The sequence below is a fragment of the Perca flavescens genome, chromosome 19, assembly GCF_004354835.1.
Source record: "Perca flavescens isolate YP-PL-M2 chromosome 19, PFLA_1.0, whole genome shotgun sequence".
Taxonomy (NCBI): Eukaryota; Metazoa; Chordata; class Actinopteri; order Perciformes; family Percidae; genus Perca; species Perca flavescens.
The window spans coordinates 19,599,373-19,620,384 of NC_041349.1; the positions used below are offsets into that span (position 1 = coordinate 19,599,373).

Genomic DNA, 21,012 nt, shown 5'->3' on the forward strand with positions numbered 1-21,012 from the left:
AAAAAAAAATCATTTTAGGCCTATTATGATGGCTTCACCAGACACTGGGCTCTGTGTTGCCATGGGGATCTGTCCAGAGGAATCTTACCTCAATCTTGCCAGCAGAGCAGGAAGTGGCCATCTCCAGACTCGTACCGGACGACAAGGAGCCCTGGGACTCCCTCCGCCCATTACTGCCCCAGTAGTCTGCACAAAACAGCCCAGAGGATGATGAGTTCATGCAGATAAGAGACATTTGCGCACTACTTACAATAAGTAACACCAAGACGGCGTCAAGCTACAGCATGACTAAAAACTGATTGGTGATTGTAGTTCGACACCACAACATATTGGCAGGCTTGTCATATTGTCATGACTCATCAAAGAAGCGTGTGAATAGACAGAAGGGGTTTTATTAAATTAAAGTGCAGCTACACTTTATTGAGAGACATTTATGTTAACGCACAGGTGTGAAATGCAAGAAAGGAAGTTCACATGATTGAAATAGGGATAATTTAGACCATAGCTATTCCCATGTTTTGACCGACAATTGTGCTATCTGCAATATATGCAATTGTGTATACCTGTATGACTACTTGTGCTTTCAGAGGATATTTAAAAAAACAAAAAAAGAGGAATCATTATTTATGTATTTCAGAAAGCTTGAAAGTCTAAAAACAAATTAGAAAATGACATTTTAGTCAACTGCAGCCTTTAAATAAGACACTTTATACAGTAATTAGATATTATAATAATCAAAATCTCAAACAAAAGTTTTACATCATCATCATCATATCAACCTCATTTTTGTATTTTACCACCTTTAAAACTTTGGCCCTTTGTGGATAACTCGCTTTGGTGTGTCAAAATGCCAGGGTTACAACAAGTATGTTTGTGTTTGTGTGTGTGTGTGTGTGTGTGTGTGTGTGTGTGTATATAATACTTGGATGACTGCGGGGCAGCTGGGTTTCTACATGCCACCCCCGCATACAGCTCATGGTAACCCTGGAGTGAACTGGTGTCTTGTTCAAGGACACATCAGTACTTTGGACGCTTTTGTTGCAAAAGTTTTAAACTGCGGAGGATCTCTGTAGCCGGATGGCAACGGGCTTGTTAATCAATTTCTTACCGAGGTTAATGTCTCCTATGTCCTTCTTCTTTGGGCCCTTCCCAAAGCTCCTGTTGCGGGACCACGAAAAGAAGATTCCGCGTTTCTTGTCAGCGCTCTCATCCTTGCTCTCTTCGTTCAGTGACCTCCCGGACTTCTGCTTTCTGGCCTCCTGTTGGTTGGAGAACAAAAGAAAAACTATTATTTGACCTGCCGTATAGGACGGATGAGCACTGTCAACACTGTTTTATTTCCATGGTCAATAGCTGCTGTGATACAGTCAAAAAGCAATAGTGGCACCTTTTTGGGGGTGGAGAGGGTAGAGCGGTCCGAGCTGGCACTGTGTTTCGAGGGCGCGGGGCTGCAGGGAATCTGGTAGGGGTCCGGCAGGGGTCGGCCATCCACCTCAGCACGCATGCACTCTTGGTAAAGGGAGGACTTGAGGAATCGCGAATAACTGTCAAACTTCATCAGGTTGAAGATCTGTAGATGCGAATTAAAAGAGTGGTGTTAAGTAAAATAAAAATTAAAAATAACAGTGAAAATGATGGGAGAGGAAGAGGTAAGATACACAAAGCAGCAGTCATGCTCAAAAATAAAGGAGTGAGGAAGAGAAAACGACACATAGACAGAAACAAGACAGAAGAAACTACCGGTGTTAACATATGGTTACAGCTGATGTTATGACAGGTGTCTTAACGGTTACCATTTTATCATGCTCGTGTGCAGGCTGAAAATATACAGATCTCTAACTGCACGTCTATGTGTCTGTGTGTGCAGTATGCGCTACATTCTCTGTGGGTGTATGCCAGTTTGTGTTTATCTCTCTCTGGTAAAGGCTCAGAGCCCTTTCGTAAACAAACCCAGATGGCCACTGAAAAAACCCAATATGCTTGTGCAAAGTGACTAAAGGCTAGATGAGAACAAAACCCCGTAGTGTCAGGAAAAATGTCTTGATCTTCAGTGTTGATACGGAACAACTGAATAATTGAAATAAGAGAAAGTCTAAATCAACCAAAGACATGAAATATTTAAAATAATTTTAAATAAACATATTATTTAGCTTTCACCAAGTCAAATTTAAGACCTTTTGAGACCTTTTTAGCACCATAATGAATGAAATTTAAGACCTATGTCACGACATCAAAACAATAAAAAAAGAAAGAAAGGGTCAGATGTCTGAGTATGGCAACATCGTTCGGAAACATCGTCTCATTATAGGACTGGTGTCTAGTCATCACGTGGAGGACGTAGAGCACCTCAGCTCATTTATTTGTCGTAATATAGTAAATTATATTTGGAAAGAACAAACTACAATACTATAGAATAAAAAAACAAACACTGTATTCTATTTTGGTGCAAGAGCATTTCAGTGAGCATTAGAGGTAGCTTTACATGGAAGTAGCAAAATTAAGGCCTGTTTACAATTATTTAAGACCTAGAACACAATACTTCAGCGAATTTAAGACTTTTCAAGGCCTAAAAGTTTTATTTCGGAATTTTAGATGTTTTAAGACCCTGTGGAAACCCTGTAGCAACCAATAGGATGAGCCCACTACTACTACTGCCTTGCTGGTACCTGGAGCTGCTGCGTCTTGAACATGTCGGGCCGTGGGGAGGTGAGGACGTCGTCAGCCAGCTGGGCTTGGCTGTCGATGTTGACCGGCATGGTGGCCTTGCTGGACAGGAAGCTGTTGTAGATCTCTCCAGCTCTCTGGGACAGCTGCAGGAGAAGAGGGGTTTGATGATGCACAATTTCATAAGGGTTTCTGCAGGTTTCGAACTAAGACCTAAATTAATTTTTTTCTTTTTTCAAACCAAGTATCGCAAAACTTGCACTTCCCCATAGCTGAAGAATAATATTTGTTTTAGGTTAAAAAGCTGATTGGCTGTAATATAAGTTACATGTTGGTCTCATTTGTAGTTGTAATACAGTGAAATTATATTTGGACTAGCAAAAGAAAGAACTACAATACCACAGAATAAAAAAAAAAATGAGCTTAATGAGGTAGCGTTGCATGGATATAGGAAAATTACGACCTGTTTAAAATTATTTAAGACCTAGAGTACAATACTTCAGCGAATTTAAGACTTTTCAAGACCCCGCGGAAACCCTGTTCAAGAACAACTCTAGATAATGATGTTGCTACATGTGTTTTGCACAAAATTATATAAGCAATCAAAATGTCATTTAATGCGGATTGACCCTTTGTTAACAGTGGTTCCAAACCTGAAGGTCGGGACCCACAAAGGGGTCTCAAGTTAAATATGAGGGGTCAGAACTGATTAATGAGAGAACAGAAAATCCAAAAACTTTTTCTACACAAAAGTATTTTCACAAATTATTTATGCTTTTCTTAATCCATTCAAGCCTCTAAAAAATATTCCAATTATATAATTTCTGTGAGGAGATGTCACGCATAGTGTTTATTATAAGTGGATATAAAACAAATGGGTTTGGAACCATTCCAATTAGTGTATATGTTTTCAGCAATGGGATGTGCTTCATACTTTGGACTTACCTGCTTTTTATCAGTTGCAGGGACATGACTGAAGTATTCACAGGCCTGCCAGAACAAGATATTCTCCTCACTGAATTCTTTCTTGAGGAATTCCTGTGGAGTCACACAGTACGAGAGATTCTATATGATCTCAAACTCTGTCTTTCCAATGCTGCTGTTGTTGAGACCAGTATTGAGAAAAGAAATTATTGGGTGTAATGGTGTGAACAAGATTGGTGTAAGTGTGGGCGCAGGACAGTGTAGGCACACAGCACAGCTCTGATCAGTGGTGAGGGAAGGTGAGGAGCGAGCGGGTTGTGGTACGCCAGAACTTCATGTTGAGCCTTCTGAAATTGTTGTGGGCTAAATTCAAAGACACATCTTTTATGTGGGAGGTAACATAAATGAGGTGCCTGTACTCAGTTTTGAGAACTGGTTCTGAACTTGAACCTATTCCGAATCTATATAAAGCTCGGATTTGTTAAGAAATGTGCTTTTCAATTCGGTCGTAGAATCTGGATTTAATGTGATTCGAGCAATGTAGTGGTTACACATTGGTCAAGATTTACAAAAAAAAGCGGTGAAACAAAATAATTGAATGACTGCGTGAAAATAATTGAATGCACGAAGGAAGGTGGTCTAACATGACAAAGCGCTGTACAAGAATGCACAAGTTTTTCATGTCATAATGGTCGATGATCAGCAAACAAGCGTGAAACTAAAAAAGAATACTTTTCCTGATCACTTCTGATATATTTTGCTTTTCTTTTCTTCTCAAATGCCATGAATCAAAACAAGGTTTTAATAAAAAGAAGAATCAATAAGCAGAATCGATTAAATCCAAACAACACACAACCGTACTGCTCACCCACTTTGTTTTACTTTTAAATCTGAAGGACCAAGATGCTTCATGTCAGCTGTTCTTCACCACACTTCTGGTTAAGTCTGACAGGATTCAATCAACCTGAGAAACTCTTTCGTTTTCTTACCGAGAAATAGCGCACGCCCACTGGATCCTGGAGGAGGCGTTCAAAGCAGGCGGCCCAGCTGGCCACGCGCTGCTCCGGAACCCCTCGCAGGCTGCCTGCTCCTGGAAGACTGCCATTACTGTTCAGGCTGCTCTGGCTGCAGCATCCCTGCAACTGGACGCCACTATAGTCTGCATGACGGAGAGAACAAAACGCAACGGGGTTAGAGGGCTCTAATTCTAAAGGGTAATTCCAGCCAGAGGGAACGTTAGAGCCATTCTCCCATGTGCCCTTCCAACCTTCCAAATATTCCTGCGGATTTGAGCATTTTTGTGTGCTTGTCTTCCTCATGACAATTTTACCTTTTTGAGAGTTAATTCAATTTGTGGAGGAGAACAGAGCTTTTATAAAGATTTTCCTAGACATCCTTAAAGAAACCAGAAAGTAAACCTAGTACTGGTACACATCCGGCAAAGGGCCTCACAAAAGTAGACATGTCTATGATTTTTGGTAAACGTGTAAACCAGAAAGCACAATACATTTTTAAACATTGGAGCAACATCAGATTCGGCTTCTAGTGCTAATTTAACTAATGTCTACAACTACACCTAAAAATCTCACTACAATCTTTTCAACAAAATTTCCTCAAGAGTACATGTTTGGCTTTCGGAAATTGCAAGAAAACGAGAAAAACTAATATATTTTGAGCAATTTAATGAAAGTCTTGATCCTGTTAGAGTTAAGAGAGAATAACTTGTCATGAAATTATATGGCACAATGGGGAGGGCAAAAGGTGCCCTCTTAGAAATAAAATGTTGTCTCCAGAATCCATTTTATTTCTATGGGTGCCTTATATCTGCACCAAACATAAATACAAACAGAAAATGGATTAGACTACAAGGTAATGGTCAAGGGATTTGAAAGGAAAGCTAATGGCTCTTTGCCGTACCCTTTGCTACACCTCTCACCGGTGAATGGGACACAATAAGTGTAATGTCAAAGTTCAAATGTGTTACGTGGAAAGCGTGGAGCACAAAGCTAACACATCTGTTTACATTCAAAGACAGCAGATGTCACTCGGTTGGTCTGAGAGGAGCAAACAGGGGGCAGCAAGGAGAGGGGACAGAATAAAAGAAGAAGAAAGAGAGGAGAAATGGCTGATTAAAGAGACAAAGAGAGACAGAATCTGTAAGGATCCGGGAGCTGCTAGTCAACTAGAGTGGGGGCTTCGGCACCCATAGTACCTGCTATCATGGCAGCAGATGGCCACTTTAGAGCTGTGGGCCGGGCAGGCAGGAAGCGCACAGTCAAAACAAAAGGGTCACAGTGAGATTTGTTACAGATACATAGCTGTGGTCATTCTGCTGAGAGTCAACTGGGTGGCGTGGGCAACTGGTATAAACAGAATGTATCTTTGCTGTTGAGAACAGAAACTTTAGCTTGGTCAAGTAAGGCACAGTGCTGCATATCGTCATCTTACCAATACGCCTGCCCGGAAATAGGGCGGATTTACAAATAGGTGTAGTTCAACTGTGGTGAAATAAAAGTCCTGTAAATAGTACGTGACATCACAAACAGTCTTACAGGGAGGTTTTTCAGATTATTACTAAGGTGTCCTCTACATGACCTTATAACACATTACATCCTAGTCTATTAGAAATTATTCCAACTGACTGAGAAGATGGGTCATTAAAATTGCATAGGCATTACGTTAAGTATTACAATCTGAGTAGTCTTGCATTGCCAGACAGCGCTGTGGAGGAGGGTCTGGCTAGTCCACACAGCATTCTGGGAAAGGAGAGAAGCATGCTCTGATTTACTGGCATGTCTTTAAACCAATCACAATTGTCACGGTGTGGCTGCCAAATAGACTCTGGAAGGAACTTGTTTTGGTGGAACGTGTACGTTCCAAAGTTGTTTTAGTCGTGCAACAGAAAACTCCGATTGGATAGATAGTCTGGCTAGCTGTCTGGATTTACCCTGCAGAGATCTGAGGAGCAGTTAACCATAGTCCTCATAAATTGGCCGGAGTTTCAAATTTCAACACAAAAAAAGCGGAAGGTAACGGACATCCAGCCAAAAAGAAGTTTCACAGTGACAAAGTGGAAGGTCGTGGATATAGACTACAATCTTAGAAACTGAGGGATTGGTTGTTATTGTTTTTTTTTACAATAAGGCCAAATGGCTGTTTTTTTCCCCTGTGCCGCCGAAAGTCCCTCGCTAAAGTTTGCTAACAAGCCATTTGTTTGTACTAGGTTTAATGCATTAGGACTGAGGCTTTGGGAGACGTGTTTACCACAATGTGTGCTGCTCAGTTAATGAGATGGCTTTAGAAAGCAAACAGCCGTGTATGTCTGATGCACATCCACAGTAAAAGGAGCTGCACTCCTCACCGCAGCCTCGGTCAGCCTGTTAGCAAATGTTATTGAAAACTGCTATGAAAGGGAGGAGCAGAAAGCATGCACGCTAGCCCTGACTGTAACCCAAAACACACTCAGCAAACCTTTGTTAATGAGGCATGCTGCCTACAGTGACTACATCATCCTCGCTAAGTGTTTTTATTAGACCATTTTATTGAGCAACTACAAAGTTCTGTGTCAAGGGTGGAGCAGAAAATGAGAAATAAAAGTGCAGACACTGACAAAGCTGGACAAAGCACTGAAAGCTGGACAAGATCAAAATTGTTTACTGTTAGTAAAAAGGGATGATACAGAAGAAGCCTTTGAATCTTGTTACTCTTGTGATTTAATTCAGAGTTTCAATAAGGCTTTCACTTACATAGCTGACATTATTTTCTACATTTCATATAAAATGTTCAGAGGTTTTCTTACATTTTTCTTACAGAAGCAATAAAGGAATTGTACTCACCACCATCTGAAGAAGCAGCAGACTGAAAGAGAACAAAGAGAGACATGAGTGAGAGGCTGCCCTCATGACCTCCTGTGCTGCCTGAGACCAGAGACTGAAGATAGCAGTGTCTCTTCAGGCATCCCACCAGTCGCTCTGAGGTGTGTGTCTTTGTGATTTGTAAGTGTGAGAGAGAGTGTGTGCGTGTGTGTTTGCTACTAGGAAAGGGTTGGATCGTGGGTCCTTACACAAGACCATTAATTTGTAAGTGGGTGGACCCCAGGCCTCTACAACATACAGCTGTTCACACCTCCACACCAGGACCCACCCTTCATTTTATATTATCCACACACACACACACACACACACACATTCCTGCATACACAAAGATCAGAGCTCATCAATGCAGGGCTACTTGAGAAGCCATCAGTGGCCATAATGGTCCTCTTTTCACTTGCTAATTCAAGGAACAAGTGGTTTATGCATGTGTAATAAAAGGCAAACAGCAAAAGCACCCCTGGTGGTCCATGGAAATGTCACGGCGACAACTTTCTATAATTGTGTGCAATCTAAATTAAACACTTCACATGTCTGATCTTATGAAAGATCAACAAATATTCACTTGACAATACTTCTATTTGAAATCACTGCCTCAGCATTGGGCTTCTCTAAAACCAGTTAGCATAATTTTGGTTTGGCAAATAAAGAGAGATTAGAAGCCCAAACTGTAAAGCTGCTGTCCCAAATATATTTAAATGCAGGGGAGGATATGAGAGGCGCATCTTAGGGATTGGTCCAAGAACACTCGAAAAATCGGTGCGTTGGAGGATTCATCTGAAAAGGGGAGACTATTTCCAGAAGAGTGTTTTCTGAGCTGCCACTTCAAAGTGTGAATATCCAAGGCTGATAATAACGTCTAAACAAGGCTCTTATTACCAGGCTGGTGCCTTGGTTTAAGCAGTACATACAGTTTGTACTTTAGTGCAATTGCATAATATTGGACTGTAAAGCTGCAATATTAGAGAACAATGAAAACAAAAAAAAAATGATGCACCCTGATGAGACTGTTTTTGAAAATAAGATATCAGGATATGGTTTGATTTTCCTGTCTGATTTTATTCACAATATCATTTCTAAATTGGCTGTGAATTTAATTAGTAGTTTTCAGCTTGATCAATCAGCCATAGAACAAGCTCAGACATATTGTGGACTGGCCCATTTTTTTTTGTTTGTGTTGATGCAAGTGATCGTCTGAAGGCAGGGGATGTGACCGCGGTCATGTGCACTGAAGTGACGCTTCGTTCCATTTTGGGAGTGACCACATGTAAAAGCTCTATCAGACATCGACCACTAAACCACTAAATATCTGTCACAGTCTCTTTACAACTCTGCTGCTGCTGAGTCCAACCCCATATAGTCAACACCCAAAAGCCACCCCTTCTGTGGTGGCTAGCATGTGTACAGTAATCATGGGCGGGTAGGATGAGGACCAACACGAAGCCGAAACAGAAGAGAGAGAAAAGAGAGAACACCCACTCCATCGGTCTGTCCCTTTGGGTCTAAAAACAGCTAAACCTACGACCTTAAATATATAGAGTGCGGCTCATTTTAAAGAACGAGACAGACATCACACAATGTGACGTTAACTTCGGTTTTGGACAAACACAAGGTCTCCAGGCTGAAACTTTAAAATTGTTAATTGGTGTATTCACTACTATCCGTTCTTTAAGAGTCAACACTACTATTAAAACCTATACACAGAGATGTTTTTTCTAAAGGTGACAAATATGATGACATCAACTTCTTTTAATTGGAACTTCCTCTTATTCACAGATATGTGATACGAGTGGGAGAGTTACAATAAATCACAATGAATCTCTTGACACACAGTTGATGTAATATATCATCTTCTAAAGCATGCTTGTGTCAGACGACAATTAAGTTGATGACAAATATGATATTGATGACAAAGTTGCGTAAGCAGCCTGAAGCGTCTAAACGAATGGAAATGTTGCAAAATCTTGCTGCTAGTGTGACCAGCTGCAGCACATCACTTATTAGATCTACTTCAAATTCTACTCGCAAATAAGGGAAAATAACGATTATTTTTATTACTGATTAATTTGCTGATTATTTTTCATTCAAATAATAGATTCTTTTTGGGCTATAAAATAACAAGTTCACTGAGCCTAATGTAACCTGTTCAAATGGCTTGTTTTGTCCAAACCCAAACTCTGAGAAAAACTACCAAATCTTCACATTTGAGAAGCTGGAAACAACAAATGTTTGTGGTTTTTTTGCTTGGACAACCTTAATGTTAAATGCATTATCAAAGTTCTTGTTGGTGGGCACCCAGATAGCTCAGTTGGTAGAGCGGGTGCCCATATATAGAGGTTTACTCCTTGACGCAGCAGGCCTGGGTTCAATTCCAAGCTGTGGCCCTTTGCTGCATGTCATTCCCCCCCCCTCTCTCTCTCCCCATTACATGTCCTTTAGCTGATGCTTTTATCCAAAGCAACTTACAATTGCTAAATATACTTATGTCAGAGGTTGTACACCTCTTGAGCAACGAGGGGTTAAGTGTCTTGCTCAGGGACACATTGGTAGATGTATCGCAGCGGGAATCGAACCGATCTCCCACACCAAAGGCATGTGTCATATCCACTGCGCCATCACCACCCATTTCTCCCCCCCTTTCATGTCTTCAGCTGTCCTGTCAAATAAAGCCCTAAAATGCCCCCAAAAAATATCTTAAAAAATCTTGTCTGTAATAATTTTGTTTATCAACTAATCAAGGACTTTCAAGTAAAAATGACATCACGGTCACACGTCACACTGGTAAAAGTTGACCAGGTAGGGCTGGCAAATATGCAGAGGGTGGTGTGTGTATGTTTGTTTGTATGAGGCTGCAGGGTTTAGACCACACACACCACTTGTTATTACTTCCTTGCCCACAAGTCCCCTACAAGAAGTGATGAGCCAGGAACCCCATCACCTCTTGTCAACACACTCCCTTCCTGTATGGACACCTCTGGTGACGAGCTGGTCCACCATGGGTGGCTCTGCAGTACTCCAGAAACTCTTTGATCATTTTCATATGAGGCGAGATCCCATTTCCCAGCTGGAATTCCCTCTGAAAGCTGTCCACGTTAGGTTGTTATCAAGCAAATGGACAAAGTCACAATTCAAGTCACAGCGAGGAACCATGGCTTCACACAGAGCAGGATTTGGCTCCAGTTGGAAAACGCTCTCCCGGCTTTACTATGGCACGCCATACAGTCTGGCATCCCGAGACACCACACATACTGAAGGAACGCAGATGATCCCACCAAGACAGGTTTATGTGTGATCTGAAGTGAGCCACCACGACAAAAACACACTTTCACCGGTGTTAAATCAGTTGAAGGATAAGCCACATGTTAATGCCACCCATTAACACCTCTCACGGAGTATTTATGATCTTTTAAGAAGTGATTTCTTTTATCTTTTGGGCTTGTTTAGGCATGTTTCTGCCCTCAAAAACTGGGTTGAGATGTACTCTGCTCAACACTTCCCCACAGTTAGATAAAAAAAAAAGCTTCTTCTAAACTTTTACACAAGTCAAGGCTGATTCTAGCATCCCGCAAACAAACCCCCAAGAGTCCCCGCCGCTTCAAACAGCTGTTCTGAGTGGGAGAGAGACAAGCAACAAAGAGGAAGATTAATGAGAAAAGCAGCTGTATGAACGAAAAGGAGTCTCCCCGCTTCATACAGAGGAGGAATTGGAGGCTCGCTCGGCAAACCACAGTTTACTTACAGTGTTGAAGTTCCAGGTCCTCTTGAAGGAAAGTCTCTTTTTGAGACTCATTGTTCCCTAGTCTGCTACGCCAGGAGCACACAGACAGATTGTGTGTGTGTGTGTGTATGTGTGTGTAAACGCATACCTGAACATTCCCCACCCAAAACTCAGCAAACCATGTCTGTACAAGTCGGAAAGAGGGGAAGAGAGGGAGGGAGAGAGAGGCAGACATTTGACAAGGTACTGGACAGAAAGAGAGAAGAGGAGGAGGGTGAGAAGAAAGAAAGAAAGATTTCCTTACTCCGCAGCTGTTGCCATGGCAACACACCCGCCAATACATACAGCCTCTGCAATAGTGGCATGAAGGACTCAGATGAATTAACCCCCTCTTTATTCCCCTCACAAAACACACACACTGGCCATGTCAAAACCACATTGGCCTTCCCCCCCTCTTTTGTTTCCAGTTGGGGCACTCTCTCTTTACTTGAAAGAGAGAAGAAATACCCAGTCATTTTAAATGGAAACCAGATGAATTTTGTTTAATCAAAACAAAAGTTTGGTAGCCCACGAGTTGAACTCTGAGCTTCATTATCTGCTGTCACAGAGTACCATTCTTACTCTTTCACCGTTAATCACGTCAATTGGGGTTTTCTGCGAGCAATTTAGCTCATATACCGGCAAAAGAAAATTGGGTTATATTCTGGCATCACTCCTGGTCTCCGATGCAGCACTGTGCCTCCACATTTCTGGCAAAACTCTACAATCAGCATGCCCACTGTTTTTGGACCGACTATTATTCCTAAAGCATTGGTAGCTCTTTCGGAGGTTTTCCCGTGGCACACGATCTAGCATTCTTTGGACTTAATTCTGCCGTAAATAATATACGCGACACAGTGTTTAATAACAGCGTGGCTTTCATGGTAGATTTCTCCTGTTTAATTGGATTTTCACATGGTCTATCACTTTGGAAACTGGAAGTTTTTCCCATATGTGCATGGCTATGTTGATGATTCGAAAGAAAGAGGGACAGAAAAGGCTTCAGTATGCTTCAAACACACTAGGTTTTACAATGTGTACAAAGGTACTGAATATAAGATAAAACAACGCACACTGGACAGCCTCTCCTCAACAGGTTTCCTTTGTTGCATCCAGTTACACACACAAAAAGTGACAGAAGTGTGAAGATTGCAAAAAAGAGACGTTGAGATCGAAGATCAACTTCTTAATACTTCACCCATAGACAGTATATAAACTGGACCAACAGATCCCGTTGCTCTGGACGGAGACCAGTGAAGTCTATGAAGCTCTTTTCCGGTGAGCACTGTGCGTTACTGCGCAGCCTCAAACTGAGCTTGAAGACGTAAATGTGACGTGACGTTTCTGAAAGTTGGAAGTCTTCTGGTAGCTGTGCCAAGAGAAATCTCAATCATTCCCAATCTTGCAGAGATGGAGAGTGTAGGTATATGTAAAGAGATAACATAGGCACAGGCTAATTACTGCTAACTAAAATGCTAGTTAACATTAGTAATTAAACTTAAACCGCTCATGTAAGTCGAAACTGCCTGTGAGCTTCTCCTGTACTATATGGTTATTCCTCTGCTATGAGACAGTAAGTTGCGTGGTTATGACACAATCGTTAGCCTATTTTTACAAAAACGTCTGCTACGGAGCCATAACGTGGGGTACAAGGTAATGGAGCCTTTTATACATTGTCTTGTTTCTTTAGAAATAAACAATGGACAAATAGAGTTTTTAAACGCTTCAGATGTAAAGTTATTCGCTGTCAAAGTGACGTCAAAATGAATGGCAGTCAATGGGATGCTAACGGCAGGTAAGCGTTTGGTAGCATCAAAATGGCGCGAGAGGAGGTTCGAGTTCTGCACAGAGGCTTACTCCGGATTTCCACTGGATGCAGAACGTCTGCGGACCGGCTGCGCTGTGTCCCGGCTGCGTGCCCCGCCGTCCGTCAATACCCACCATGTCCGGATTTGTTGCAGCACGGCTGCGGCGGCCATGACTGCGAATTCACGTAGAATAGAACCACAAAACCAACAACAGTTAGTTTCCATCCAGTGGAGTAGAGGGAAAACAACTCTGTGCTGTGTTTTCAAGGTGTAGTGCAGGGAAATATGATCCGCCGGAATTGTCGGAGACAACCTTCCCAAATCTGCCATTGGTCAGTCTCAATTAATTAAAGAAAGGGAGCACGTTGTTTGCCGCAGAGCTAAAGTTTATCGGATGAGAACTTAATTTGATGCATACTGATGCCTCAAGAAAGAGAAAGAAGCTGTGTTCTATTTTACAGTACATACTACTTAAAACAAAAAATCAATAGACAAGTTACTCATAGCTGAATAAAGGGTTGATACAGCTCCAGGAACATCTCAAAAATATAAAATACAGTATTAAATCTCTTGCTTTCTCTTTCCAAATTTAAATTGGCAGTTGCTCTCCAAAGCAGCTGATGTTCACCTGTGCACGTTTTTCATTTTCTGTTCGTACAAATTGGGACATTGATTTAAAACACTGTGCCATTCAGATTATAATATAATGTATATGTTATGCAAGAATTGCAAGACAGAATGTGTGTGCTTTCATGTGCAGATAAAATCAGCCGTGCAGTAATTAGAAGCTATTCTTGGTGCTAAGCTGAGTCATTCATAACTGTGGTCACAAAAATCACAAGACACTCAACAGTCTACTACAGCCCTTCAGGTCTACTTTTGCACCTTTGTGTTCACTGCAGCCAGGTGGTCTATAAGCACATAACAAGAGCAAAATCATCGAACTCTTCAAACCAAAATGCCCTCAGGAAAAGCATTTTTCTATTTCTTGCTTCAGTTTTGCTAACCGAAGAGTCTGCTGCCACAAAGTAAATAGCCTTCACGTGCAGTCTGAGCCTCCACTTGATTTAATCAATTTGTGAAACTTTTCTGAACAGGCCTTACAACGACAGCAAGCACTGCTTGTCACAAGACCTAACTAATTGCATGTCAAGTTCTCCACCAGGCAATCTTTAGCAATGAAGGAAATGTATCTCTGCCTGCTATCTGTGACGGAGGACAAAATATTCCCTGACAATAACATCAAGAGAGAGTCTTGCATGGAGGCAACTTCCTTTAGAGAGAGAAAGGGGCGAGGGTGTGGTGACTGATAAGATGGAAAATACATTTCTCTCCCAACCAAGCAAGGAGTGGGAGGGGGGGGGGGCTGCTTTAGAGAATTATGAAATTCCTCTGACAATATCTAAGTGTCAAAGTGATAGTGTAGACAGACAGCCGGCCGGGTAATTTTAGGAGGTTAAAGAAGGATCCAGTGTTTTTACTGTGGGAAATCTTGTCACAGAAAATCTGCCAGACACTCAATTACATTAGCTAGGATCTGATGAGGTCAGCATAATTATGTGATGCTAGGGGGCCAGGAATGGTAAACAACATGAACACAATTAGCCTCCCCTTAGATTTCCTATCTGCATTATGGCCATAGATCAAGGGCTGTGGAGTATGGAGTCACTTCAGACAACATATTTTCAGAGCATTAAAATGCGACTTACGGTCACGCTCTGTTTAGAAATCCTATTTTTCCCATGAGAGCCTCATAAATGATGCCAGTGGTGTAATTCAACTTCACTTATGATCTAATTTAGTTTCACATGTTCTGTGATATAACTTAATTTTATTTTATTTATTTTTTATAAAAAAAGTTGACCGTAGAAGTCATGATTTGGGCATTTTGGGTTTAATTTTTAAACAAAGCGTAACGGTGTTATTGCTATTGCAAAACAAAACATAAAAAAAAAGATTTGTCTCATGGCAACATCTAAATTAAGAGAATCCACCTTTGTGTGTGTGCTTGCAAAGGGATTTATTTCCTCCTAATTTTAGCCAAATCTGTATATGTATTTTCTTAAATCTTACAAACAAACAGATTCGGGGGGAAGAAGAAACAGAGGTCATTATCTTACCCAACTTGCATTGTAGATATTGATATAGAAAAGAATTTAAGGCTCAGCTAAACCATAAGAATTTTCCCACAGTGTAGAAAAGTAAAATCTAAACACTAATCTGGGGGGTTCTTTTAAACAAATAAAAAAGATCTTCAATCAAACATCGATGCTGGGTGGATACATGTCGGCTCTGAGCCATGAGGGTCCAGACTTGTGCCGAGGCATCTTTTAAGTGTAATCCCCTCAACTAACAAATGGGTTGAAGACACTGGTGATTTGCATGTAAACAGAGTCCATCGCCACAATGCGTTTCTTCTCTTAATCCCCTTGATCGGCAGTAATCTACTGCCTGTTCCCCAACTCCAACTGGTTAGCCACAGCAGATGGGTACAGCTCTTCTCCAATCTGGTTTAAAGTGTCATTAGTATGATTTGTGCAGTGCTGCCGGTGTGCATGTGTGTGTTCGCCACTTGTTGCTGATAAAAAAAAGCTGACAGGGAGAACCAGCATTCCTCTGGATGGAGACATTTACCTTTTTCCCTCTGCTGCCCTACTTCGCAGAATTCAGGAATGTGACCAATATCAGAATTTGTCTTTCCCAACTTATGACGACAATGTAAATTCTGATCTTCTTAACTTGGCCTAAACCTGTACAGCTCACAGCACTGGACCTGTAGCTTACTGTGAAGCCTAAAAGCATGCCAGGAAACATGTCGTCAACTCCCTTTGTAGTTTTAATATCTATGTTTATTGCATTGAAGTAACAAAATGGAAGGCTAGGTTGGAGGAAATGCTAAACAAAATGACCAACAAAATACATTTGCTTCACAAGGCACAGCCAAACAAAAATAGAATAACTTCAGAGATGGAAACTAGAACCAGTGACCACGACCCCTCCCATCTCAATTTATTATCATAGAGAAAGGACTGCGCTCATATGAGCCTAGAGGGCTTAAGGTGGGTAAACCACATAAGATACCACCACACCCTATTACTGCTCTCTTTCTTTTCCATAAAAAACACCAGAAATGGACTTTCCAACCTGAAACCCGACACCAAAGTTCACTTACACAGTGTTTTAAAACTGCTTTAACTGCTTGGGTACATTTGTTGTGTGAAGATAAGGCCATGATATGAGTAAATACCTGCCTCCTGGAAGTGTACAAGGCTATATGTTGCCAATGACAAGGAACTGTCATAATTGTTTACTTCCTGTGTTAAGTCTCACTTTACACCCCACTGTTAATCCTTTGGGTCATGCAGGGAAGTCAAGGTTGGCTTAAATTGATCGCTCTAGGCTAATGTCAATGGGATGGCATTTCTCTATGGGTATTTGGCATTGCCGTTCATGTAAATGCTCAGTGGCAAAAACATTGCAGAAACGTTTCATTTGAGATTTGTCTACACAATGAATGTCTGCATCTTTCCTTAAACTTTTCCTTTTTTGTCTTTATCATATGTACTACTACATGTGATGGTCACCTTTTGCTTAAGCATATATTTCATAATATGACACTCATTTAGCACCGTATAATTTGCATTTCAGGGCAACCTTTTAATCTACTGCCTTTAGAAATACCATGACACATGAACAAAACATAAACATAAGTATTTTACTCAACCTAAAGCGGTGAGGTCATGCAATAACCAAGCTATATAAACAGATATTATATTTCTGGATGTTGACCACAGGATGAAGATGTTATATAAATAGTTCATGAGGGAAAGTTAGTGTTTAGACTGCCTAAGTAGAGCGCCAGGTCAATCCCTCACAATATCACAGGAAAGCTAACTTGGCCGACCCAACAATCCATGTTTATGACTTCCACAGTGTGAGGTAGACAAGGCTTTGGCCTGGTCCTACCGCGTCTTGTGCCAACATAAGGTCAAAAAGATACCAACTACATTCACTTTCCGAGCCTCCTTGCAATCCTCTCTAGTTCAAACAAGACAATCCGTCTTGCTCAATGTCTCAAAGACATGAAGCAAACGAGCCGTGGCGTCGTCTAAGCAACAGGTGTGAGAGTTGAGCAGGCGATTAGCCCGCTGTATCCCAGACATGTCTAAACTGTTACCAGGGATGTGATACAAGACTTTGGCACTTCTGAAGCCGTTGCTTGTTAAGTAACCTCCACGCCCTTGGCAGTCGATTCCCTTTCAATGAAGCAGAGGAACGTAATAATAGTACGATTGAGGAAGGTAAACAGTGTGTGGGCAATGAATCACCTCCAGAAGTTGTGTGTCACATCCATAGACGTCCTGATTCTCTTTCCTATAGCCAATCAACAAGGGATGATGAAAAGCTGTTAGGTTAACTAAAAAAATACATCATGATCCTGAATGTCCACAGAGCCAAGAGTGGAGCTGCGGTGCGTCTCCGTCCAAAAGATGGCGAGGCAGCGGGTATTTTCCGTGGTCACGGTTTGGTCAAACAGCAAACTCAGCAACCACAGCCACATCTGGTCATTTGGTTATTGGCTGTTGCATATTCATACTCCAAGCAGCTGGACAGTTCAACTTCCACTCAGGTTTTGTTGTGTTATAGGTTATATTGTTTTTCCAGTCGTAGGGTTTGGAAAGAGAAGTTTGTGTAATTGCAAAAAAACCTCTTGTGAGAGAAGAGAGAAAAAGAAGGAATCATAGAGGAGACATTTAGAAAATGTCAGGCTGTTTAGTCTTTGCATCCTATAATGTTCACCTAAGGACCCATTTCGTGAGCGCAACTGTCCACCCACACTCCAGAGCTGGCCATGTGATGTCAGACAGAGAAAATTGTGTCGTGTTCTCCTGCCTCTACAGCTAACCCCCAGGAACACACTATTCCTGCGCATCTTCTCAAATCATAACACCCACACCAAAAAAATAAAGAATAATTTATATAATGAAGTATGGCATCTCATTGTAGCAGCTATTCGTACAATAATAACAATAATCCTGGTTCAAACTTGTAAGTGAATATAGTTTTTCTTGCTTGGATATGCTGTATGGATGTTTCTTTAAAACATATTGTATTAGCAACAACGATCATGCAGTAGTCATGAGCCTCAAAAAGATAGATGTTTTCATTTTGAGATAAGTGAATGAGAGGGCTAGTGAATCAGAGCGGGGGCATGCCTGCACAAAGGAAATAGGGGCACGGCCAAACCACAGGCAACCATTTCAAGTTCAAACTAAATTATTACATGATGCAAGAGAACGTCCATTAAAAAAATTAATTTAATTCTATCTGACAACAACAATCTCTGATCTCCGTTTCGCTCACACTGAATCTAACTTCTCCCAATGCCACCAAGCGACTGCAGAAAGGGTGACTTCTCAGGGCGAGCGCAACAGAGCAAACTTCATTCAAAGGCCCATAAAGCGACCCTTGATGGGCACTTTCCAGAATAATCATGGGTCACTTCACAAAACCCTTTTAGTATAACATCTAATTTAAAGTCAGCGTGCATCCTGATGTAGATGCTACACCACATTTTGCTATATAGAGCAGCGCAGTGTGTGTCATACAGCACATGAGCGTTCAGCTGGCACTGGTCAAAACATTCCTCTGACAGACCACACAAGCTAACCACTGTATGCCCGCTCAAAGGCTACAACAGGAGCTACAAAGAGCCCAAAGACGGAGTAGTAACGGTGGCAGGGAAGATGGCACCACCAAAACAGAAGACAAGTGAGGACAGACAAAATAATGAAGACTCCGGGATGACAACACTTACAGAGTTGAGAGTCAAAGTTTGCTCCATGTATGGCGCTGTGTGCGTGCGTTTGGCTCGTCCTCAGCGCTGCTCCACACGCCTGGTGTGTGTAAACCAGTCCATCCGCTGGAGCTCCGCGCTGTGTGTGTGAGTCGGTGTTTGCAGTGCAGAGAGACGGGAGCTCAACGGGGGAGGAGAGAGCGTGCAGGAGAGCCGCAAATCCTGACAGCTATTGGGAGTTCAAAAGCTCCCTCTCTCTTCCTCTGCTGCCAGTCTCTCTCCCTCTCTCTCTCTCTCTCTCTCTCTCTCTCTCTCTCTCTCTCTCTCTTTCTCTCTCTATGCCTTCTCTTGGTTTCTGCTACGCCCACAAGATAGATCTATTACCCACAGGCGTGCAAACAAGAGCTACTAATGTCTCCACACCTAGAAGGAGAGGAAAAACTTCACACTCATGGAGCAAAAAAGGTGCCCCAAATTTCCCAGCAGGCACCTGTATGTCTGAAAAAAAACAATGTGCTTTCACTAACTCACATTAGCAGATGTTTTAACACGCAGCAGCACTTCAGAAGACTGAGTCAGTGTGAACATGGGCACAGCAGCCTGCTAATGGTGTCACCTCTGCAAAGTTGACCGTGTTGTCATCTACAGAGTGTCGCAGGCGCAAAGCATCTGTTCGAAAGCTAGAAACAAGGAGTCTATGATGAGTAAGAAATAGGCTCATAGTAGTGGATTGGTGCGGTGGGATATGGGTACATTTGCGGCAGGGCTCCGACGAGCTCTGTGTGGAAATAAATGACAAGGAGGTACAAAGCAGCACATTCTTTGACATGCCCAAACATAAGGGGATCTGACAACAAAAGCTTAGAGTGCATCAAAACACCCATCATCACAAGATGCAGGGAAGATGAATCGGCACAAACACAGAATTGTACAGCAGTTTCCCCCTCTACTAAACCAAAAAGGCACAAAACGTTAAAACGTAAAAAGCATGGGATTACATATACGCTGTTTCAAATGATGCACGAGTTGCAAAAGCTACGTGTCAGAGCCTTTGTACTGTGAAATAAAATAACAAGCATTTGCTCATTCCTGTAGCCACTGTGATGAACACCACCGACCATGGAAAATGCAACACAACCACACGCGTCCAATTTGTGACATGCAGTAAAGCTACATACAGAGGTCTGCCCTGAGCACTGATGGTGAACTCCAAAATAGTCTCAGTGTGTCCTTGTGAGTCCAGGTGCATGCACTGACTGAGAGCTTATCATTTATTTTTGCTAAACTTGCCATGAGAACAGTCCCTTAGAAAATCTTTCACAACAATATTCAAAGTTAGAGAGCCGCAGAAACCAAAGACTTCAACCCCTCAAGTTCATACCTGCACTACTGCCACTGAATACGTAGAAGCAAGGAGTCATCTAAGGTCAACAGCTTAGTGCAGCTCATAGGCTTGATAGGTTGTTCGTTACTTATCCGTGCTATCTTTGGAGTAGAGCAGAAAGAAGAGAAAAGAAGTTCTCAGGCTTCACTTTCTAGCCTGTCTCTCCAGTCTGATGTACAGACTCTTCATAGAGAAGTTCTCCAAATCTTTTGTGGAAGTAAACACACCAACTTTTGCACATGTCTTTCTAAGGACACACTTGGTAATGCCATTGGATGGGCTTTGATTTGCTGTGGCAGGGGGCTTTTAGAAGTGCAACATCAGATCTCTGACCATGAACCCAGGGTGAAGCTCAGCCCTTGAAACAAGAGCCCAGGGGCAAGTGCTAGGTGAGGATCTAATTGCCTTTGACAACCATAAAACATCCCTATGGTGTTAATATCTGGCATGTATAGGCCTACCATGGGGTAAATTACTGTTCTTGATTAGATGCAGTCTGAATACTTATGAGCTAGATGCACCATGACAACTTACTTTCTGATGTTATTTCATAGGAAGTTGAGTGATATTAGCTAATCAGAGATATATCAGTGTGTTTCTCTGCTGACATTACAGCGCAGAAATGCCACAGATACATGTGGGGTAATTTAGAAACAGTGTCACCATTACATAATTACATATAGTGTCCACCAGAAAGCACAGACACGTTTATTTTTCAACAGTAAAATAAATATATATATATATATATATATATATATATATATATATATATACACTACCGGTCAAAAGTTTGGGGTCACTTAGAA

The 21,012-nt window shown here is 41.7% G+C and overlaps 1 protein-coding gene across 3 annotated transcripts in view; it reads right to left on the minus strand.

The window, feature by feature from the left end:
• Nucleotides 1-21,012, minus strand: part of rgs12a (regulator of G protein signaling 12a) — a 42,079-nt gene that overhangs the window by 10,481 nt on the left and 10,586 nt on the right. For all 3 annotated transcript variants that reach the window (XM_028606228.1, XM_028606229.1, XM_028606227.1), the window contains exons 4-10: nucleotides 7,425-7,446; nucleotides 4,578-4,747; nucleotides 3,610-3,702; nucleotides 2,667-2,810; nucleotides 1,388-1,570; nucleotides 1,109-1,259; nucleotides 89-186 (exon numbers count right to left, since the gene is read on the minus strand). In XM_028606228.1, coding sequence (XP_028462029.1) covers nucleotides 89-186; nucleotides 1,109-1,259; nucleotides 1,388-1,570; nucleotides 2,667-2,810; nucleotides 3,610-3,702; nucleotides 4,578-4,747; nucleotides 7,425-7,446 — 861 coding nt within the window. The remainder of the gene's footprint in view (nucleotides 1-88; nucleotides 187-1,108; nucleotides 1,260-1,387; nucleotides 1,571-2,666; nucleotides 2,811-3,609; nucleotides 3,703-4,577; nucleotides 4,748-7,424; nucleotides 7,447-21,012) is intronic.